Below are 19,491 nucleotides of genomic sequence, written 5' to 3' on the forward strand. Positions count from 1 at the left end.
ATGTTATGATTACCCATCTAGATTTATTTCCACTAATATAATCTATTTCTGTATCTCCTGTGGGCAGAACCAACGACTAATAATAAACCAAATGCAAAACAATAATAGAACACACACATTACACAACATCTTTCTGAAGTGTGTATTACTTTTTAAATCAGATTATTGCAGTTATCTGATTTTTCTCAATGCAATTTGTTTTAAAGACCACAAAAGAAAAACTCAAATGAAAGCATATACCATATGAAACCATGTCTGACTGAAGTCAAATATCATATGGTTTCATTTGATATTAGATAAAAAACACTGAGCCTTGCTGTGTGACATAGTGTCATGTGAGAGGGTAAAACCTCTTTGTGGCCTTGTGATTATTTTCTAAAAAATAATAGCTATTTGTTTACTAAAGGGATTAAAGTTAGTGTATTTTTTTTAGTAAAAAAACAAAACAAGATGTATCACAATGATAAAATAACATTGTTTGTATAAGTGTGTAATCTGAGGAGACATTTTTAAACAAATGTATTTGATAATCAAAGTAATGTATGATCCCCATCATACAGAAAATTAACCCCAAATGACTGAACATTCAAAAAATGAAGGTGATACAATAGACATCTATTTGTCTGTGACTGGACCAAAGTGAGTTGCAGAAGTCACCATTAAAAAAAAGGCAAAGCGAGACTATTATAGTGAACCAAAACTTTTTAGATACTTTATTTTAAATGAGAATGTTATTTGAATGTTGTTGCATGGCGCACATGTGTAATTGCACTTCCTCTTCACTTGAGGCTAAAATTAGAGCAAAGGACCTTCAGTCTTTTGTTTTAAGGAGTCGCATCTCAAAAAGTCTAAACTTGAGGTTTAAACTGCAACAAGTGATAACGTGTTAGTTCCTCAAATCTAATGATTCATAGGTTTGAAAGATCAGTCTCAGATGAGTTTTGTTCCTTTTCCTTTATTCCAAATAGATAGCCATACAGGATTTCCAAAAAGTAAAACATTACACTTCATAACCTTGACTAGAAAAACTTCAAGATGGTTGTATTGATATATCTTTTTGGGTTTTACTCTATATCTTTCTTTGTCTTATCATTTTTCAATTGATAATTTCAACAAGTAAAAAATTCACATTTTTAAAAAATTTTTTATTGCACTTTGATGTAATACACTATGGCAAAAGGTAAAATGTATCTTCATATTCTACGACAATTGTATTCAAATGGTTCAGGATGCCAATCTATCACAATCAGTACTTTGAGACACCATCTATATTTTTCTTCACACTGAAAATAATAAAACCAAAGAAGGAGGGAAATTTCCCACCTTATAACCTTTAAACACCACACAAATATTTTGCAATAATTTGCTGGGAAGCACCAAGTAAGAATGACGTAAAATGTGGTTGTGAGGCAGATTTCAATTTACTGTGAGAATTTCAAAGCTGTCTGTCCCAACGCATCTCTCAAAATGAGAAATGCAGTCGTCATCAACTAGCTGGAAAGGACAAAAATATGTTGTCGGAAAAGAATGAGCTGCTGTTTTCACACATTTGACCAAATACAACCACAAGATCAGCTTGTCAGGAAGTGAACTTTAACTTAAAAGCAACAGACAGAACTGCAAGGAAAAATCTGCAGCATGAAAGGTATGTAGTCAAGCAAAAACCATTTAAAAAACCTGATTAACCAAAAACCGCTTTTTGTTCAAGCACTTTTATAAACATAATATTGCATTAAGACACTCAAAAAACTATAATATAATAAATCTTACAACACTGTGAAACAAATTCTGAATAGAAATAACCAACGGAAAGTCCAACAGTTTACGTAAAAAAATGTACAAGTTACAAATAGTGTCCATATTTTCATACATAAAAAAAGTCTGTTTTTTGCCAAAAATCTTTTTGTAAAACATGGTTGACAAATGTTCACAATTAGAAAAAGTTTATGATTTTGACAACAACAAAAAAGTTGCTTTGATTGACAAAAACTGGAAAGTCACTATTTTAAATACTAGTAAGTATGTGCTGCTGACAGAAACAGGGCTCAACATATGAGTACAAATTTGTTCTTAACAAAGCATGCTGAATGAACAGGAGTGCAAAGTCCCACTGGTGTTTAGCTTCATTCAAAACCCCTCGTTTGCCCTTAGTCCACTTTTAGATCCCGATGACTTATCTTGCTCTTTGTTTTTACAGAATAGCTGCAAAAATGTGTTCTTGTACACACGATTCAAATAGAAATACATCACAGGGTCCAGTATACCACTAATGCATGTCAGTGCAGATGTGATCTGGTTGGCTTTTACCAGAGCCTCACTCATGTTGCCAGGGACAGGATTGAGGCTTTTAATGTAGATGATCCTGCACACATGATAAGGCATGAAAGCCAACAGAAAGTTTACCAAGATGAGTATAATCATTTTTGCTGCCTTATCTTTTACCCGACGCAAATCATCCTGCTTGAGTTTTCTCAGTTTCAGCAGAATCAGGACGTATGAGATGACAATTGTGGTGAGGGGGATCAGAAAAGCCACAATAGTTGAAACCAAAGCTTTAGGGGAGGTCTCTTCCAGGTACAGCTTGCTGCAGGTGCCTGTTGAATTCGTCTGGTTCTTTGTTGAGAAAAGTGTTGGAATCATAGAAACCAAAACTATGACCCAAAGCACAGCAACAGCTATATTTGCAAACAAAGGCTTCCTTACCGACTGAGAGTTTAAGGGTAAAACCACAGCCAGTACTCTATCCAGACTGATGAAGCTCATGAGGTAGAGACTGCAGTACATGTTCAGGTAGAAGAGAAAACCCGACAGTTGACAGAGGATATGTCCCAAAGGCCAGTGGCTGTCGGAGAGGTGGTACACGATACGCATTGGTAAAACAAGAACATAGCAGATGTCAGCTATCGCCAGATTCCTCAGGAAGATCTTCGATGGAGACGTGCTTTTCTGCTTACAGAATGCCCACAGAGCCAAGATGTTTCCTGGTACAGCAACGATGAAAATCAGCATGTAAAATCCAGAAAGGCTAATATTCCATAATCCCATAGTTGTGTTGTAGAGGGTCTTTGCATCCTCCTCAGAAGCGTTCATGGCTGGAGGAGATGTGGACAAGCCTGGTGCAGCAGAAAGTAGCATTTATTCAAAGCAGCTCACAAGAAGAAATGTTGGAAAACACATGTCTATCGGAGGTATTTATTGTAATTGATAAACCTGTGGTTTTCAACAATCACAGGACCTTTAAGTGACTCAATAACATGACACAAAACTCTGCAGTGTGTGACTTGGAAAGGTCATATGCTGCAAAACCAAAAGTTTTTTTTTAAATTCTTTTAAAGAGGAAGTCTTATTCTGCTTAGCAGAATATGGAAAGGGTGCTTTTTAAAGATGGTAATAATTCAGAAAATCAAATAAAAACAAATAACAGCTATAAAGCACGGCTAGAAAGTAAAAAGTATTATTTTTTGGATAAACTTAAAGACTTCAGAGAGTAAAAGTACTTCATTTTTGATGGTAATATGACAAAACCTAGAGTAAATAAAACATGTTTACCACTTGCCTTAGAATTGGATTTAAGCATTTAATATTAACTTGTTCAGTTTAGCTGTATGCTATAAAACATCTAACCTTTTAAATATAATATTTAACAAAAAAATAAGAGTACACTTACAGGAATCAAGCTTTCAAAAAAAAAAGAGTTTCCCTTATCTTCCTTAATTTCCCCTTAAGGATTAATAAAATAAATTTAATTCCGCTTAATGTTCTGACCTGTAAAAACAGCAGAGTTTTAAATCTACAATATAATTCCAGTGTAGGACACTCGTGTGAGGCAGGTGATAAGAAGCAGAAGTGTGACCGACAGCACTCCTGTCTGGTGGTTATAGACCTTTAGATCTCAGAGATAAACATGTTTGCGCGCACACACACACACACACACACACTAATATCAGGTAGACACAGTACACCACAGGAAATCAGAAAAATACAAAAAATAACAGAAGCCTGACGCACTAGAAGCATGCAAGTCTTTATTAACTATGCAAACACACTTTTGCTTTTACCACATTGCTCACTTATTAAAGCTTTACGAAAAATAAGGAGAGAAAACCAAATATTTACAGAATCAACCTGTGCAAACAGTTCTTTTACATCACTCTGCTATCTGAAAGGCATGCATACAAATAAACTTTGGTATGTTTACAAAACTACGTTATTTTCTTAAAAGCATTTATTGTATATACATGTGTTTGAACGAATGATTCAACGTGTTTTAAGTACGGATTACATCAAAAGCCACACAAAAAAAGTGTTAACATAGTCCCAAAACGTCTGCCATCACGCCAAGCCTGGACTTGTAAAGCTGCAGGATTGGCATGAAGGGAGTCAGTATACCACAACTTTGGCAAATAGGCACAATAAATGAAAACTTGGTTCACTCAAGATACAAGGTGTAAATCTATAAAGCAAACTGGCAGTTCATATGGTTGTAAAAGAAGGATACACACACTGAAAACTAAAATTAGTCATGAATTTCATTTTAAAATGTATGTATACATATTGCATACAATCAAGAAAGGCATTTACAAGCGCTGTTAGATGTCTGGCAACATAAGAAATATAGAAGATTAAATATACTGAATTTTCTATCTCTTTTTTTAAAAAATAAAATATATTTTTTACAATGAATTTTTGATTGTACATCAATTCTATATTTCCTATTCATTTCTATGAGAAGAAAATATATATATTTTTTACATACGGCAAAAGCACCCTGAACTACAATGTGGTACATCTGAAAGGTTTTTGAGTTGTGCTACAGAATATTTTGTCAGATTATCTTTAACACCTTCAAGAGAGATTAAAAGTACAAGCAAGCATGATCTAAAATTCAAATGTGAACTGAAAAATAAAATGTGTGAGTCAGATGAGAGATGAGTGGAAGGAGTGCATCATTTAATACTTTTCTAAAAACTTAAAAACAGAGAGAGAAACAAGAACATTTCTATGACACATGATCAAGTCTACCTGCAGTGCAGTAGAGCCAGACCATGACAAAGGTGCTAAATTGAGTCCTTTGCTGCTGTGGCTGTTGGAATGCAGGATTTTCCGCTGCTGCCGTTGTGCGATCTGTAGCTGGTGAAGCTGGGGGTGTGTATGGTGCGGATGCTCTTTCCACCTGGGCCCAAAGGTGTGGGCGACAGAGGGGAGGGGGAGGAGGAGTATGAAGAAGAGGAGGAGGAGGAGGAGGAGGAGTGCACTCGACCATTCTGAGTCTGCGAGGAGAACGAGAGAGCTTTACCTGTGGGCTGTAAGGGTGTGGGGAGTTTGAGGGATCCGTTAGAAAGTGAGGGGATATGGGAGGAGGGTTGGGGACCGGAACGAGGGGTATGAGAGGACAAGATGGAGGATTTTGTCGTAAAGGAAGAGGAGGAAGATTGGTTAATGGAATTAGTAGCCTCTGGGTTTTGTGCAGATTGGGAGCTGCCTTTAGCAGAGCTAGGATAAAAAGCAGGGATTTTAGAGATGGGTATAGTGGGGGAAGTAGTTTTATGATCCCCTCCCACTCTTTTAGCACTTCCGTTAGCCTGCAAACAGATGCCAAACAGATACTGGTTGTCAAAAAAGAAGATTGGTAAAATAACACATATAAAAGACAAGACAATGTTAAATCACATAACTACAAGTTATTCACGGAGAGGCTACAACTTTACAAACATTAACATTGCTAAGACACAACTAAAAGAGGCCAAAAAAAACAGATGTTTTGTTCCTTACAGGCAAAGGCAGACATATTGAAATGGAAGGCACGTTACCAGGAAACACTGCAAAGTTTAGACAGTGCAATGGCAGACAGAATCTGTGTGTTAGAGGCGTGGTTAGTGTTAATTAGGGGCTGCAGCGGAGGATTCAAAAAAGGAAAGATGCATTCAACGGCTGGAGAGAATTAGAGAACATGGTTAGGGGTGTGAAGAGCGACAGCTGGCAGGAGAGTCGTGGACCTGAGTTCCGCCGAACTGTGGGTGCAAGATAAGCGGGTTATGCCGAAGTCCTCACAACGAGGAGTTACATCACCGTGGGGTTAGGGAAGCTGTGCAGCAATGTTGGTTTGGTGCAGAGGTGCATAGCGGAAAAGTCTGTTAAGTCTGTGGTTGAACATTGCCAGAAGCATCTCAGAGTTTTGTGACACTGTTTAGGAACTCAGCTGTGATCTGGAGATGTGATGACAACTCAGATGATGGCAGCAAATGATCCCACTTTTCTGAGCCTTTTTTTTTCACCCCCCAAGTTTTTTTAGGCCACCAACACAGTGAAAACCATGAACAGTGTAGACATGCAAAAAGCATACATGTGGTGTAACAGTCAAGAGTCAAACATGCCTTCTTGTCATTGCAAACTCAACAGACACAGATCCACAGTTGCCATTAAGGCATCTTTTTTTATTTTTTTTGCAAAACATTTGAAATCTCACAGCTTTGGTAGTCTTTTTAATCCCCCCTAAAAGCTTTTGCCTTCCTAATTACTTCATGCTTTCAATTTTCTCTAGTCTCTGGTAAGTCCCTACATTAAAACTACCTGTCGGAACTGCCTCTGAGCGTCCTGGAGTTTATGCTGCTTTCCTGCTTTGTCTGTCGCACCCGGCGACTGTCTGGCCTTCGCAGACATAGGGACGGGCATCCGACTAGTAGGAGAAGCGACACTGGTGTTCTGCAAGGGGATCCAAATAAAAAACAAAACAAAAATAAAAAAAAAGACAGGGGAAAAAGCACACCAAAATGGAAGTATGAAAAGTGAAGGCACACACAGGTTAAAAAAAAAAAACTTTTCAACAATGAAGACCAGTATATAGTCCATGCACCAAGTGGGACCAAACATTTTACAGCTGGTATAGTACATGCAGTCAAGAATAAAGAAGTAACCAGAGCATCAGGACAATGTCTTTGATGTTCATTGCACCATTTCCTAAAAAGTGTTTAAGTTTTAACAGTTAACTGCAGTAGTAAAGATGGTAGTAAAGAACCCAACAAAATCCCCAAATCCCAAATCATGTCACCATAATCTCATAGAGGCAGAAAGCCACAATGGTCACTTCTGATTTATATGGACACTTGTGTAGGGGATTAATGATTTTGTCATTTCAGTTGTTAGGGTTGGAGGGAGTGAAGGCAGGTCAGAAAGTGAAAGAGAAGGACCCAAAGTCTCCTGGAGTGACAAGATCTAAAGAGAGACCTGTTGCACGTTGCGAGGGACACTCGGGGCTGAGGTGGTGTTGGTGGAAGAAGAGCTGACAACGGGACGAGGGAGTAGCTGAGGTTTGGACTTCTTCTGCAAAGAACTTTTGCTTGGTACCTTAGGAGTGGGCCCTTTGGAGGCAGGGAGAGAGGAAGACCTCTTCAGCCCACCTCCTTCTGAGTTTTTTCCATTCCTTGTCTTAGCATCTTCAGTGCTGCCTGGCTCCTTAGAGGACTTGGGTCCCATTTCACTAATAGTGGTCTCCAGCTGCTTGATAGTCTGCTCCAAACTGTCCAGAGTCTTGTAGGTGTTTTTACGAATTTCGTCTGTCCTGCAGAGTGAATCAGAGTCCTGTCTTTTCTGTGGGGCAGATCCTGATCCCCTCGAGGTTTCAGCAAACGACTTTGAACGTGCAATTTCAAATCTTTTAGCCTCTTTGTGTTGCCTGACCGTACCGTCGATTTCTTCTTCGTCTTCATACACAACCACCTGTAGAGTCTTCTTTCCTGACTTGGTGCCTGTTCTGATCGCCTGCGTCAGTGCTGCAAACTGTTTTTTCGGGAACTTAAACTTGAATTTTTTCTTGCCATCTTGCTTGGCCTCTCCATTCACTCCATGGTCTATTAGATCAGAGACAGACGAAGAGGATGAGGACGATAAGCTGGAACGATCTGTATTTCCCTTTGCTGAACCAATCTTTTGGCCATCGACCCCATCTGTATCCTTGGCTTTGGCCGACAGCCCACCCCTTTGCTCAGTATCCGACTCCTCGCTTTCTTCGTCGATGCGCTCCTCTGCTAGCATTCTCTCCAGCTCTTCCTCACATTCAAAGATGGTGGACAAGCGTTTGTAAGCGGAGCGGATATCCATCGGTTCATTAAATATGATAATGACAGGTTTTTTGTTGGAGCCATTATCCTGCAACCCAGCAGGATTAGCCGTGGAGTTCTCTTTGTTTACTGCATTGCCTACAGTTACCGTCTGGACACTTCCATTCTTGGCATTCACTAGTTCCTGGTATTCACCACTAGACAGGGATTGAACTTTAGTGTTTGTGATCATTAAAGCAAAATTATATGGGGGTGGAGGTGCTTCTTCTGCAGGTAAATCAGGACTAAGACTTGCCCCTTCTTCGCCTTCATCTAAAATACATTTAAGCTGTTTTTTGCCCTGACTGGAGCTTTTCTTGGGTGGTGGTGGAGCAGAATATTTAGGTGGCACTTTATTAACTCTTGTTGTGGATGAATCCTGCTCAGACATGATGTTTTTACTTGAAGAAACTTGATCCTGAGCCATTTTGCTTTTCTTTTCTGTGTTCACTTTGTTGAGAACCTCTCCCTTTTTCATTTCAGCACTTTTCTTGGAGGGTTCTGGGTGTTTAACCTGCTTCATTGGCGGTTTGAATCCATTAAGTCCCGTAGGTTTTGGGGATATAGGTGGAGGTGTAAGAGCAGAAGGTGATTTAGGTGGTGGAGACAATGGCGGCAGCTGCTGTTGCTGGCTTGGAGAAATGTCATTAGCATTGACATTTGACACCTGTGTTGGAGGCTCCCTGTGTTCTGATGTGTCTTCCAATCCCGAAGGTGATGGTTGATCTTTGGTAATCTGGCCAGTCACATAATATATTACCTGTGAGATTAAAATGTATAATTTGTCATTTAAGATCAGGTATGTATGGTGCATGACTGTAAACAGAGTGAGTTTGGTTATACACACCCCAGGGCTCTGTCGCACAGTAGTGTTCCCGTTTTCATCTGTGCTGGGATCTTTATCCTCTCGACTGGGCTCTGAGCTCTGGTAGGACATTGTGTGAGGGGATAATATTACAGTGCGACTGGTGTTCAAAGTTGCAGCAGATTTCACTTGAGGAAACATCCACAAAGTACAATCCAAGTGGCCAGTTACCTTTTTCTCACAAGGATGTTGAAAACACTTAAATTCATGACTAACCTAGATTTTTCTGCAACACCTTTTCACATTGCTCTGAAAATAAATATTTCATAAATGCGTGCAGAAGCAAATTTTCACATTTAAAAGGAGACAAATTTTGAAAATGCCAAGTTGAATCCAATGAAATCTCAGTATCAACTTAAAGTAAAGCAAGGAAAACAGATGCTAATGTAAAAAGTATTTTAAAACTTTTGTTAACAGCTAACAACATTGCCGTGTTCTGCCAAAAGCACATTGGTGTCATGTAAAATTAGTTATAAAACTTGCTTTCTACTTCTATAGGCTCTCCATGACAGCAAAACAATGCCTTGAGGAATTATTAAAAACTCTAGGTTTTCTGTGCAGTTAAGTCTGTATCATACTTATAACTACACTAATTATTTGATTAAAAAACTGCACAAAAGACTTAAATATTTTCTTTTCTAATCTAAGGACCCATAGTCCCAAGTGACAAAAGAAATTTTCTGAATTGGGAGTCTATGACAGAGTATTAGGGCCAAAATAAAGTATCTATATCTATGTCTATATATAGATATATATGTCCAGATATTTATATATATAATTGAGAATAAAGTTGTAAAAGCATGAAAAAAAGTTGTAATTTTACAGGAATTGTTCACTTTTTAGCTTAGCCCTTCCATGGTCGCCATAGCAAATCAGCTTTCACTTATTCAGGTGTATTTTCAGAGATTTTTACCCGGATGCCCTTTCTGACACAACCCTGTATTTTGTCCAGGCTGGGGACCGGCACAGGGTGACCTAAACATAGTTCAGAAATAAAGTTGGTGGTGTAAGCCTCTATCCCCGTTTTATGCTGACAAAATCCATCCATGCAGCCATTTATGGCAAAGCCATAAGGCTTTAGTTTAACACAAGCATCTGTGTGCCACGTTGCACATAGATGCAACGTGGCTTAAACGGCACCCGCCGGAAATCCACTCCTTTATCACCAGTCTTAATATTTATTGGGAAACCACAAAACCCCTCACTCTGATTTGTTCATTTATGTAACCAGCGATATCCCTGCAGTCGGCCAACTGCAAGACACAATCTTGCCTAAATCTGTGTGACTTTTTTTTTCTGAAGAGGCCCAGTTTCCTGCAAATTCTTTTCAATGTTATTACTTACGATAATATAATGTTGACTTATTATAAGACTCAGTATTTCCTTCTTTGTGAAACAAATGCTGAAGTTATAGCCTACAATGCACTCTATATCTCTCATGCTGAAACACGATATTGGCTCTTTTTTGTTGTTGTAATTTTTCTTAGTAAACAGCCGTTTGCTGCATTAATTTACGAGTTTCATCTCAAAGCTTTTCACTTATGAAAGTATAACCTTATTCTTGTAAAGTATTGACTTTTTTTCTCAATTTATGACTTTATTCTCATAATTTTATGACTTTATTCTTTTATTTTTATGGTGGTTCTAATACTCCGTCCAAGTGAGTCACAATGCAACCCTGCAGAGAAAAACTCTCTCGAAATATGTCAATTTCAGTGAAAAACAGACATTTTCTTTATTAACTACACCATTTTGTTTTGCTCCCACTAATACCTGGTTCTGTTTCTTTTCCTAAACATTCAGCATATTCTTATTTTTTCCCCTGTTCTCTTAAGCTTCTTTAAAAACATCAACAAGCTTTCCGGAATTAAAAATAGGCCGTTAGACAACATTATTTCAACCCTGATAACAAATATTCTGTCCTCGACTAGAATTTAAGTGTAAAACTACACTTTTTTCCCTTAGTCATATAACATGAATGCACATAACAGCAAGCTAGTGTTTTGTTGACATTGAGTATTTAGGACATTTTGTCTAAAAAAAACAAATTTTTCTTAGTGGAATCTTTACTACAAATGCAAATGTTAGAAATCTCATTTAAAACATCTACAAAATGAGAACATCTTTTGTTCTCCTACATACAATTGACTTAATAGGAACTATGTGGATTGTGTTTTTAAATGTAATAAATATTTAGTGATTATAAAAGTGTAAAGCTCAGAAAAGCAAACTGAGGGGAGAGTTGTGCAAAGATAAAGAGAAATCAAGAATTCCTCAGGAAATGAGTGAAGGAGAGGAGCATGCACAGGGGCCAGACTGACCAATAGTGAACCAAGTCTGCAAAAACAGTTTGTGTCAACCACAACGAGCTTTGACTGGGATGTTTGCATGACTTGCAAATGATTAGGAACAGTAAAGAAAGACAGAAGACGTTTTAATTGCCTGTAAGGTACAGTGTAACTTACAGGTCTTTATTTATTTAGAAGAATAGACATGAGCCTATTAATTCCACTAATCCAGACATTGTACAACAGACATAGTTTTTCAGAAGCTCAATTTTATGCAGACTTAATCCTTAAAAAAAGAAACAAATCCAAAATGTAATCTCCAGCAAAGTCAAAAGAAGAAACACAAAGCAGCAAGGAAAGGAGTTTTGTGGTGTGGAAGCATTTATAAGGTTTTTTTAGCCAAAGCAGGAGCACAGGGGTTGTAGGAATAAGAGAGTAACTGATTGTAAAAGGGAAGTAGTTAGTTGGGCAGCTGTGGGACGGCGAGTATTTTACCTTTTTCTCTTTGAGGGGTAACAAAGCCCCAGGTCTTAACTCTTTGATTTGGGGCTCAATTCGAGGGGTGGGTTCTACCAAATTTTTCCCCCCTACTTCCTTAATTGTACACTTCTGGAAAACCTGAAGGGCGGAAACAAGTGAAAGGGACGTTGGGACAAGGACCTTGAAGAGAAAGAGTGAATTCTGGGTCGCTTTTTCTCTCTCTTTACAGCTGCTGCAAATGAAGGGAAATGGCCGCTGAAGAAGTCACCCACCACAGGAAGAAGCAACAAGCAACCACCCCCCCGCAGTGCAGAAATCAAACTCCCCATCCCTTCTTCAAATTTGAGCTCATGTATGTGTTTCCATATAACTCACCTGTAGTTCCGCCATGATTTTATGGCCTTCATCCTCTTCCTCCATGGTTACAGCAGCAGTAACAGGGGGAGGCGTGGCAGGCTTTGACTTGCTCTCTGGTGGGACCTTGGTAGGCTTCAGATGGGGTGAGGAAGGTGAAGCATCTTCCTCATCCTCCTAATTCAAGTCATGGAAACAAAATAACCTATTATAACATTTTTTAAATGATGAAGCTAAGACTATGGTCACATATCCCAAATGACCAAAATAAAGGTTTTTCAGCAAATTTGGCAAGTTGCTGTGTGGTAATCGTGAGGATGTAGTTGCATTTGTACACACTGCGCGATGGCTGCTGAGATTTTAAGAAAAAAATTAAAGTTTTACGCAGGCCGGACAAGTTTTTGACATCTGTGTAGTGACAGGCGGGTGGCAGGAAGGCCCCAGCGCGATTATCTGTCCCCAAAATCGTCTAATGATTAGCCGATATCAGACTGCCCGTTCTGCTGTCCCACTGCCACCATCCGATTGATAGAAATCAAGGTGGATGGTGGCAGAGCAGGCACGCAACGATGGCTGTTGACATGGGCCGGGGACCCGGCGATGACCAGTTGTCAATCTGGTGATCACGGCCATCGTGGGTCCTGCATATAAATGAGATGTCAATGATGTTGCAAAAAACTCCTCATGGTGTTGATAGCACCACAGCAACTCAGAGACCTGCGTATTGACGAATTCCAGTTGATACTGACAAGAATATGAAAGAAAACAGAACATTGTGTTTTCTGCACTACTCATAGAAAAAGAGATAAGCGCAAAGGAAGGGCGTAGAAGAAGAAGTTGTTGGGTGGGGCCGTGGTTGCAGCGCAGAGTGGGGCAGATATACCCTCAGACTAACGGGAGGCTGGAGGTTGGTGGGACTGCATTTGCACGGCTGCTATTCAGAGACATTTAAGCATCTATGGCCGCCCATCTCGTAATGACGTCATCCTTGTCTGAATGACTGAGGTTTGACTTCAGCCTTCTACATTCATGACAACGCCAACGGTTTTCCAAAGATCTTAAAAATTCTTCCGATGCCTCCCCATGGTGCGGTGGCAGTTGTATTCATGACAGCAGCGTGGATGGTAAATTTCTTGAGTGTCTTTTTTGTCTTCATATCCACATTAGGGTTTTTTATTTTTTACATTCAGTGTTTTATCACTATTTTGTCACAAAACTTAACTTAAATTAAAACCTGAAACAGTTTTTTGTGTGAGCATCATAAAAAGATTTTCATGTAGAGAGAAGTTCAGTCCCACATAACTCTGGTTCTTTGCATAGTTGACTGTGATCAAAAGACGCATCTCTTCATTATTTAACTGTACTGACCTGAGCTGACACGCTCTCCTTTCTGGCAGTGAACACCACCTCTCCAGAGCGAGTTGTAGTCATTCCTGAATTGGAGGCTGAGTAGGTTTTTCTCGGAGGAGGTGGGGGCGGGGACTTGTTGGGCTTATCCGACCCCTGCTTTGTCAAACCGTCAGCAGCTGCTGGCTTCGTGGCAGTTTTGGAAGGTCTCTCCATTGATAGCTTGGTGGGTTTTTCCATTGGAGGTTTGGGAGGTTTCTCGGGCCCCTTCTTGGCTGGATTGTCAGAGGGAGACCCTGATTCTGGTTCTTCTGCCATTTCAGCAAATAATACATGAACAACGTGTACTTTCCTGGGATCTAATAAAAAAAAAAAATCATACCTGATGGGGACTCAGGTGGATTACGAACGTCTCCTTGTCCTACAGCAGCAGCGGGTGGCAGCAGTTGGCTCTCATCAGTCTCTAGGTTGGGAATTCCCTTCATCATATTGGCTTGGGCCTCCTGAAGGATCTTCTCAAACTCCTTCCCATCGTAATGACCCATGTTCTGTCTTTTTTCTTCCCATTCTTTCTCTGCTGCCTATAGATATTGCGTGAAAACACAGAAAAACAGAAGATTCACAATATCAGAAACGAGAAAAATTCACAACTTAGTGTCATTCAGCATAAGTAAGTTAAATATGCATAAAAATAAAGTCATTTGGTTCAACATACCTCAATGGACACAGTTCTGTTTTTACTTCTCTCCTTATTGTTCTGGAGCTCCTCAATAACAAGATCCTGATGAGCTGTTCCGTTGCCACCATTCACAGGAGTCTTCTTATGACGAGCAGGACTCTGTGGGTTTGAGGCGGCTCCTTTGGGAGACTCCCGACCTTGAGTCTTGCTCAGGCTGGGGCTGGAGATGACAGTGTGGCTGGGGGTGGGTGGAGGGCTGGCCTGAGTCATCAAAGCTGCAGATTGCTGGGACTGCTGCATAAGGACTGGGGAGCTCTGAACATGATGAATGACCACTGGGGAGGAAGGCATCACCTCAGACTTCACGGTGGAGCTCTGGGGTTCTGGCGGGGCTGCAGGGGTTAACCCAGCCTGGACTGGTGCTGGGAGAGCTTCTGCAGGGCAGTCTGCTGTTGCAGGGCTGTTAGCCACGGGGACGTTTGTAGAACAATCGCGTCCTCTCTGGGAAAACTCAGTTGAACATCTGCAGAGAGTCGAAAAAAAGGTGTGTAAGACAAATCAGATGGAAATAGCGCTGACAAATTATCAACATCCGCAGTGAAACACCATCAAATTCTGTGATGAAAAGTCTTATGGATTAACAGCAGGGCATTTGGTGCGGCAGTTGCTCAGGAGGTTGAACAGGTCGTCCAATGATCGAAGGGTCGGTGGTTCGATCCCCACTCCCCCAAGTCAACTGTCGTTGTGTTATTGGGCAAGACACTTCACCCTCCCTGCCTCAAGTGTGGCTGGAGTGTGTGAATGCGTACGAATGTCCCGGTGAGAGGGACTGTAGGCGCAAACTGGCACCCACACCTCTACCATCACCAAGTATCCATGAGGAATGAATGAATAATGGAAATGAGGCGCTGCATTGAGCAGCCAATTCATTCGCTTATCAGTTTAGTACAGATGCTGAAAGTAAGTACAGCTGCATGGCACGCTCTTTTATTAACATAGAATGACCTTTGATGAGCGAAATACTGGCTTGATATTAAAACCAGTGCAGTTTTTTTCTCATCACAGACTCCACATCCTGTAAAGCGTCACCTCCATGGCCTGCTTTTTGGATTGCTGCCTCACTCTCATTTCTCGGCGTACCTTCTCATATTGCTGAGTGTGTCAGTCAAAGTCTTGACTCGTTTTAACATGCTGTCCAGTTTGTGGGGCTCCTCCTTTAAGAACTTCACAGCCTCCACCTCCACCCTGAGCACAGCCCTCATTCTGGTTTGCAGGCCTGGGAATTCTCCTGAGGAATTCCACGGAAAGAAAAATATAAATATTAGCAAAAAATGTCTCCAGAAGTTTCTCACACATGTGATCATCTTCTGGTAAACAGACTATATTTTCCTTATTTTTGTTTGTGCAATTGGGTTTACTTGCATCAGTTTCTAAAGCAGCCTTGTGCTTTGAAATAAAACAGAACCCTTAAATTCCTAAATCCTAAAATTGATGGATTAGGGAGGGTTTATAAGTGATTCAGTCTTTAACAGGAATCAGCAAAAGCAAATTACTCCAAAAAAACAAAAGACAAACGCAAATAAAAAAGAGGAATTGTAGCTTCTTCTGCTAAATCGGAGGTAAAAAAAGGCTGCCAATAAAAAACCTTTTTTTAACGGCATGAAAATAAAACTAACAAAAAATGTTTTGACGCTTACAATGGACACCGTTGATCTGCAGAAAAAATACTCTCAAACGGATAAGTCAATTTTCCAGCAACTTACATAATTTAAGTAAGTTAAAGATTTGGACAAAGTTTTAATTTTTTTATTTTCTTTAAATCAAGCCCTTTTTGAGTCTTTGCCCCAAACATAATCCCACTTACACAACAGTGCCCCCCACCAGGATCAAACCATCAACTATCTAGCAAGCTGGGCAAAAATGTGGCTATGAAGAAGATTTTGCAGAATATTCACCAGAAATGTTTTCAAAGTTTCAGTCTAACAAAAGTCTAAGTATCAGTGAGGTACAGTATATATAAAAAGATAATCCATCATCTTACCTTTAAGCCCTGCCAAAGATTCCCCCACCTTCCTCAGCGTTATGGCTCCTTCCTCTACGTCCTTAAGGGTCACCACTTTCTGGGCAGTTGCTGAGTCTTTCTGCAGGGAACCTACGTACTGCTCCAGCTCACTGCAAGCAAAGATGAAAACACAGGTTATTACAAATAACAACAAAAAAATACCAATATATATTTTAATGTAAAATATACAACTGTTAAAATAAGGCCTAGGTCTTAACTGAAGTAAAATAAAAGCGATCAGATGTCGGTTTGATTGTGCTGATAATCATCTTCGGTACTTAAGTAACATGTTAAAACTAAGCTGCAGTTACGCTTTTCAACACCAGGGGGCAGTGTAGATTCATTTATTTTTGGATGTTCTGCAAGGGCAACTTGGCAAAGTTGAGGTCCAAAGTTGTGATTTAAATTCAGATTGTATTAACCCTTGTGCTATCCTGGCACGTTAACATTGGGAGTTGGGTCGTCTAGACCCACTAGACAGTGCTCTGAACCTTTTTTCTTCAAAGATTTGTGATCTGCACTGGTGTCCATGGATTACATGAAATCTTTCCACCTTTATCCACCTTTGTCATGGTAGGGAGAACACGTCAATGTAAGGGTGGGGTCATCTAAGATAGCACAAGGGTTACAAACATACACAATCAACCAATCAATTCAATCAAACGAATTCTGAAGGCCTGGCTGGCTATAAGTGGGTGGAGAGTTTAAATGTTTGGCCAGTCAAGGCGTGCTCAACAATGATGTAAGTGAACTGTGACAAAAAATTTCTCTCTGAGACACTGCAAGCCAATGATGAAAAGTGTGTTTTTATGCCATTTGTCTTTTTAAAGGTAAAAGCCTAAGGTCTTTCTGATAAAATGTCATCACAGAATATCACTTTCACGCTTCTCTAAGAAAATTTAAAAGGTCAAAATAGTTATTTTTCTTAAATCAATGCCCATTCCTCTATTGAACTTTAAGATATCAGCAGCTGTGTTTGAGATACGTCAACCACCTATTAATCTTAATTGCTATCCCCCAAAACCACTTTGGTTCACTACTAAAAATCCACGAGCTGCTATGACCGCCTTTGAAAAAAGCATCCCTATTCCCGCATGGCAAAGGCTTCACCAAGCCTAGTAAACATGCAAATTAAAGAAGATTCAATTACCACTTCCTGTTGGCAAGTTGAAATGACAAAATTAAAGAAAGAGCAGGATAATTACTCCACAGTCTGGCCTATTGTTCCAGCCTGCCTGCTCTAAAAATGCAGGCCCTGCCTGCTTGTGTAAACCTGTGGACTATAATTTGGAGGGTGTTGTCAAAGCATTTAGGATGGAAAAGCTCAGGTGAGCACATGAAACTGAAACCTTTTGGGGATTTTCCTACAAATGGAAGATCACCGACTGGAGCCACATGGGTGTGTCTCTGCTCAGCTCTAAAGCCCAAAGGAAAGATTTGACGGAAGGATGGCACACTTTGACATGGATGGATCCACTTAAACTAAGTCATACACAACAATGGTTAAGACAAAAAAAAATGTCAAAATTAAAGGTAAAGTTCCTGTTTTGATGGAATTTCAACTGCATATAAAATTATTAGATCTTCATGAAGCACATGTATTCAGGGGTGACGGATCTTGCCTACTCTGTCAGACCAGAAGAGCAGCAGCACTTTTTGACAGAGACATGTTGCAATCCCATAATCTCTTTCTGAACATTGCAAAACATTTTCAGTTATTCCCCGCAGGAACACATTGCTGTTGTCCAACTAACAATGAACGTCTGAGTTTAAAATCACAAAGTGTTCTCAAAGTCTGCTACCCCGTTAAGGGCCTGATTGGCTGCACACACCTGATTCAGGTAAACAGTGGCAAATGGGGGCAGGAATTGCACGATAACAAATCAGGCTAGAAGAACTTAACTGTTTATCTGCACATGATCATTTACAATGTCATTATTTGTTGTCATTTTAAGCCTCACATCCACTGAACACAATTTTTGCTCCGTCTGCAGAGCAACTTTGCAAATTCTGCCAACTCGTGAAAACACAAGCAGCCCCCATGGTAACCTCAAAGTCCTTGTGTGGTGCTTTAATTTGATAATAGGGCAGATTCCCTCCATCTTTTCATGGAAATCTTCCTATGTGGTTGATCCTATTTGTGCATTTTATAACTGATCTGCCTCAGCATCACAGCAAAACATTCTCAACATCAATCTTTGGCGCCGCGGTGCCAGGAGAAGCTTCTGGGGCTTGCTTGAATGGAAACATGACACACCGGTCTCATTCTGCACGGCTAATGTTGCACACCACAACTGTGCCTTGGAGCTTTGTCTTTTTGATCAATATATTTGGCACACCGTTTATCAATTTACACAAAATCTAAAACTTAAGTGGATTCTTTAAATAAAAAATTAAACATACTTAAGCTGAGTGAGAACATGCTCCTCCAGGCCTAAGTACTTGTGCCTGTCCTCTTCCACCAGAGATCTCTGTCTCTGAATAGGGTCTTCCAGACGCCGCATGGCCTCGGTGAATTTGACACTTATCTCTTGTTCCGTTCTCTTCAGCTGTACCCGCACGGTCTCCTGGTTCTGGAGCTGCAGGGACGTAAACAGGGAAATAAAATATTAGAGGACTCTGGAGGCTTACAAACCTGCATGGGAACCCATAAAGCAAGCAGATGAGGCCACAGGTGGACGTCAGTGCTTTACAGCCGCTCAAATCAATGAAAAGGACAAAGGGGTCTTGCCTGCAGCTGTCGCATCTGATAAAGTTGCATCCTGAGGTCAGAGACATTCCTCCTGAACTGCAGGAGGTTGACTTTAAGAGGAGCAGAGCTCTTGTCTGATGAGGGTTTGTTGCGTTTAGGAGCCAAGTCTGGGGAACCACCTGGGTAGCAAAAGAAAAACAAGCTATTGATTGATTGAGGTGTTAAATACAAAGAAAGTCAAACATCATTTGCAACCCTGCAGGTTTGCTCAAAGCCATTGTCTTCTTGCATGGTCAAATTTTAAAGAAGCTTTAACAGCTGGACAGACGCTTACATTTTACTCAAGTACTTTGCCAATAAAGAGGAGTTCATGGTTGGTTTCTTCACTTACATGAGCTCATTTCTGCTAACGAGACCAAATTCTCACTCTTCTATAACTGACCACTACCCCACCAGGGATCTGGGTATTTCTGCAGAACTTGTTTTGCAAACTCAAACTATGGAAGAGGCATTTTTGCAGGCAAACGTTCTTATATTGCACTGTTTTTGTTATTGAACGTTATCAGTTATCATGCTAATTGACAGTCTGGAACGCGGCACTTGGGTTGTTGCACTTTCTTTAAGGAGT

General features: G+C 40.1%; 2 protein-coding genes across 16 annotated transcripts in view; both read right to left on the reverse strand.

The window, feature by feature from the left end:
- Positions 1–939: 939 nt before the first annotated feature.
- LOC101158063 (uracil nucleotide/cysteinyl leukotriene receptor-like) lies at positions 940–3,917 on the reverse strand. Its single transcript, XM_020712668.1, has 2 exons — positions 3,668–3,917; positions 940–3,113 (listed from the first exon to the last, which is right to left on the reverse strand). Exon 2 carries the CDS (start codon positions 3,088–3,090, stop codon positions 2,128–2,130), a length of 963 nt encoding a protein of 320 aa, XP_020568327.1. The 5' UTR covers positions 3,091–3,113; positions 3,668–3,917; the 3' UTR covers positions 940–2,127.
- Positions 3,918–4,010: 93 nt separating this feature from the next.
- kiaa1217 (KIAA1217 ortholog) overlaps positions 4,011–19,491 on the reverse strand; it is a 115,315-nt gene continuing 99,834 nt past the window's right edge. For 9 of the 15 annotated variants that reach the window (XM_023949985.1, XM_023949981.1, XM_023949983.1 and 6 more), the window contains 13 exons: positions 18,903–19,042; positions 18,575–18,750; positions 16,151–16,281; positions 15,250–15,397; positions 14,146–14,632; positions 13,813–14,011; positions 13,452–13,741; positions 12,105–12,260; positions 11,745–11,867; positions 8,944–9,021; positions 7,225–8,856; positions 6,571–6,702; positions 4,011–5,582 (listed from right to left, as the gene is read on the reverse strand). In XM_023949985.1, the coding sequence (XP_023805753.1) occupies positions 5,058–5,582; positions 6,571–6,702; positions 7,225–8,856; positions 8,944–9,021; positions 11,745–11,867; positions 12,105–12,260; positions 13,452–13,741; positions 13,813–14,011; positions 14,146–14,632; positions 15,250–15,397; positions 16,151–16,281; positions 18,575–18,750; positions 18,903–19,042 (4,217 nt within the window). In that variant the 3' untranslated portion in view covers positions 4,011–5,057. The remainder of the gene's footprint in view (positions 5,583–6,570; positions 6,703–7,224; positions 8,857–8,943; positions 9,022–11,744; positions 11,868–12,104; positions 12,261–13,451; positions 13,742–13,812; positions 14,012–14,145; positions 14,633–15,249; positions 15,398–16,150; positions 16,282–18,574; positions 18,751–18,902; positions 19,043–19,491) is intronic. The other 6 variants (XM_023949992.1, XM_023949993.1, XM_020712665.2 and 3 more) reach the window with 5 other exon arrangements.

This window comes from Oryzias latipes, chromosome 20 (assembly GCF_002234675.1).
Source record: "Oryzias latipes chromosome 20, ASM223467v1".
Taxonomy (NCBI): Eukaryota; Metazoa; Chordata; class Actinopteri; order Beloniformes; family Adrianichthyidae; genus Oryzias; species Oryzias latipes.

What these genes read in the sequence shown, in the direction of transcription:
- LOC101158063 (XM_020712668.1), bottom strand. Translation starts at nt 3,090, where the DNA reads ATGAACGCTTCTGAGGAGGATGCAAAGACCCTCTACAACACAACTATG.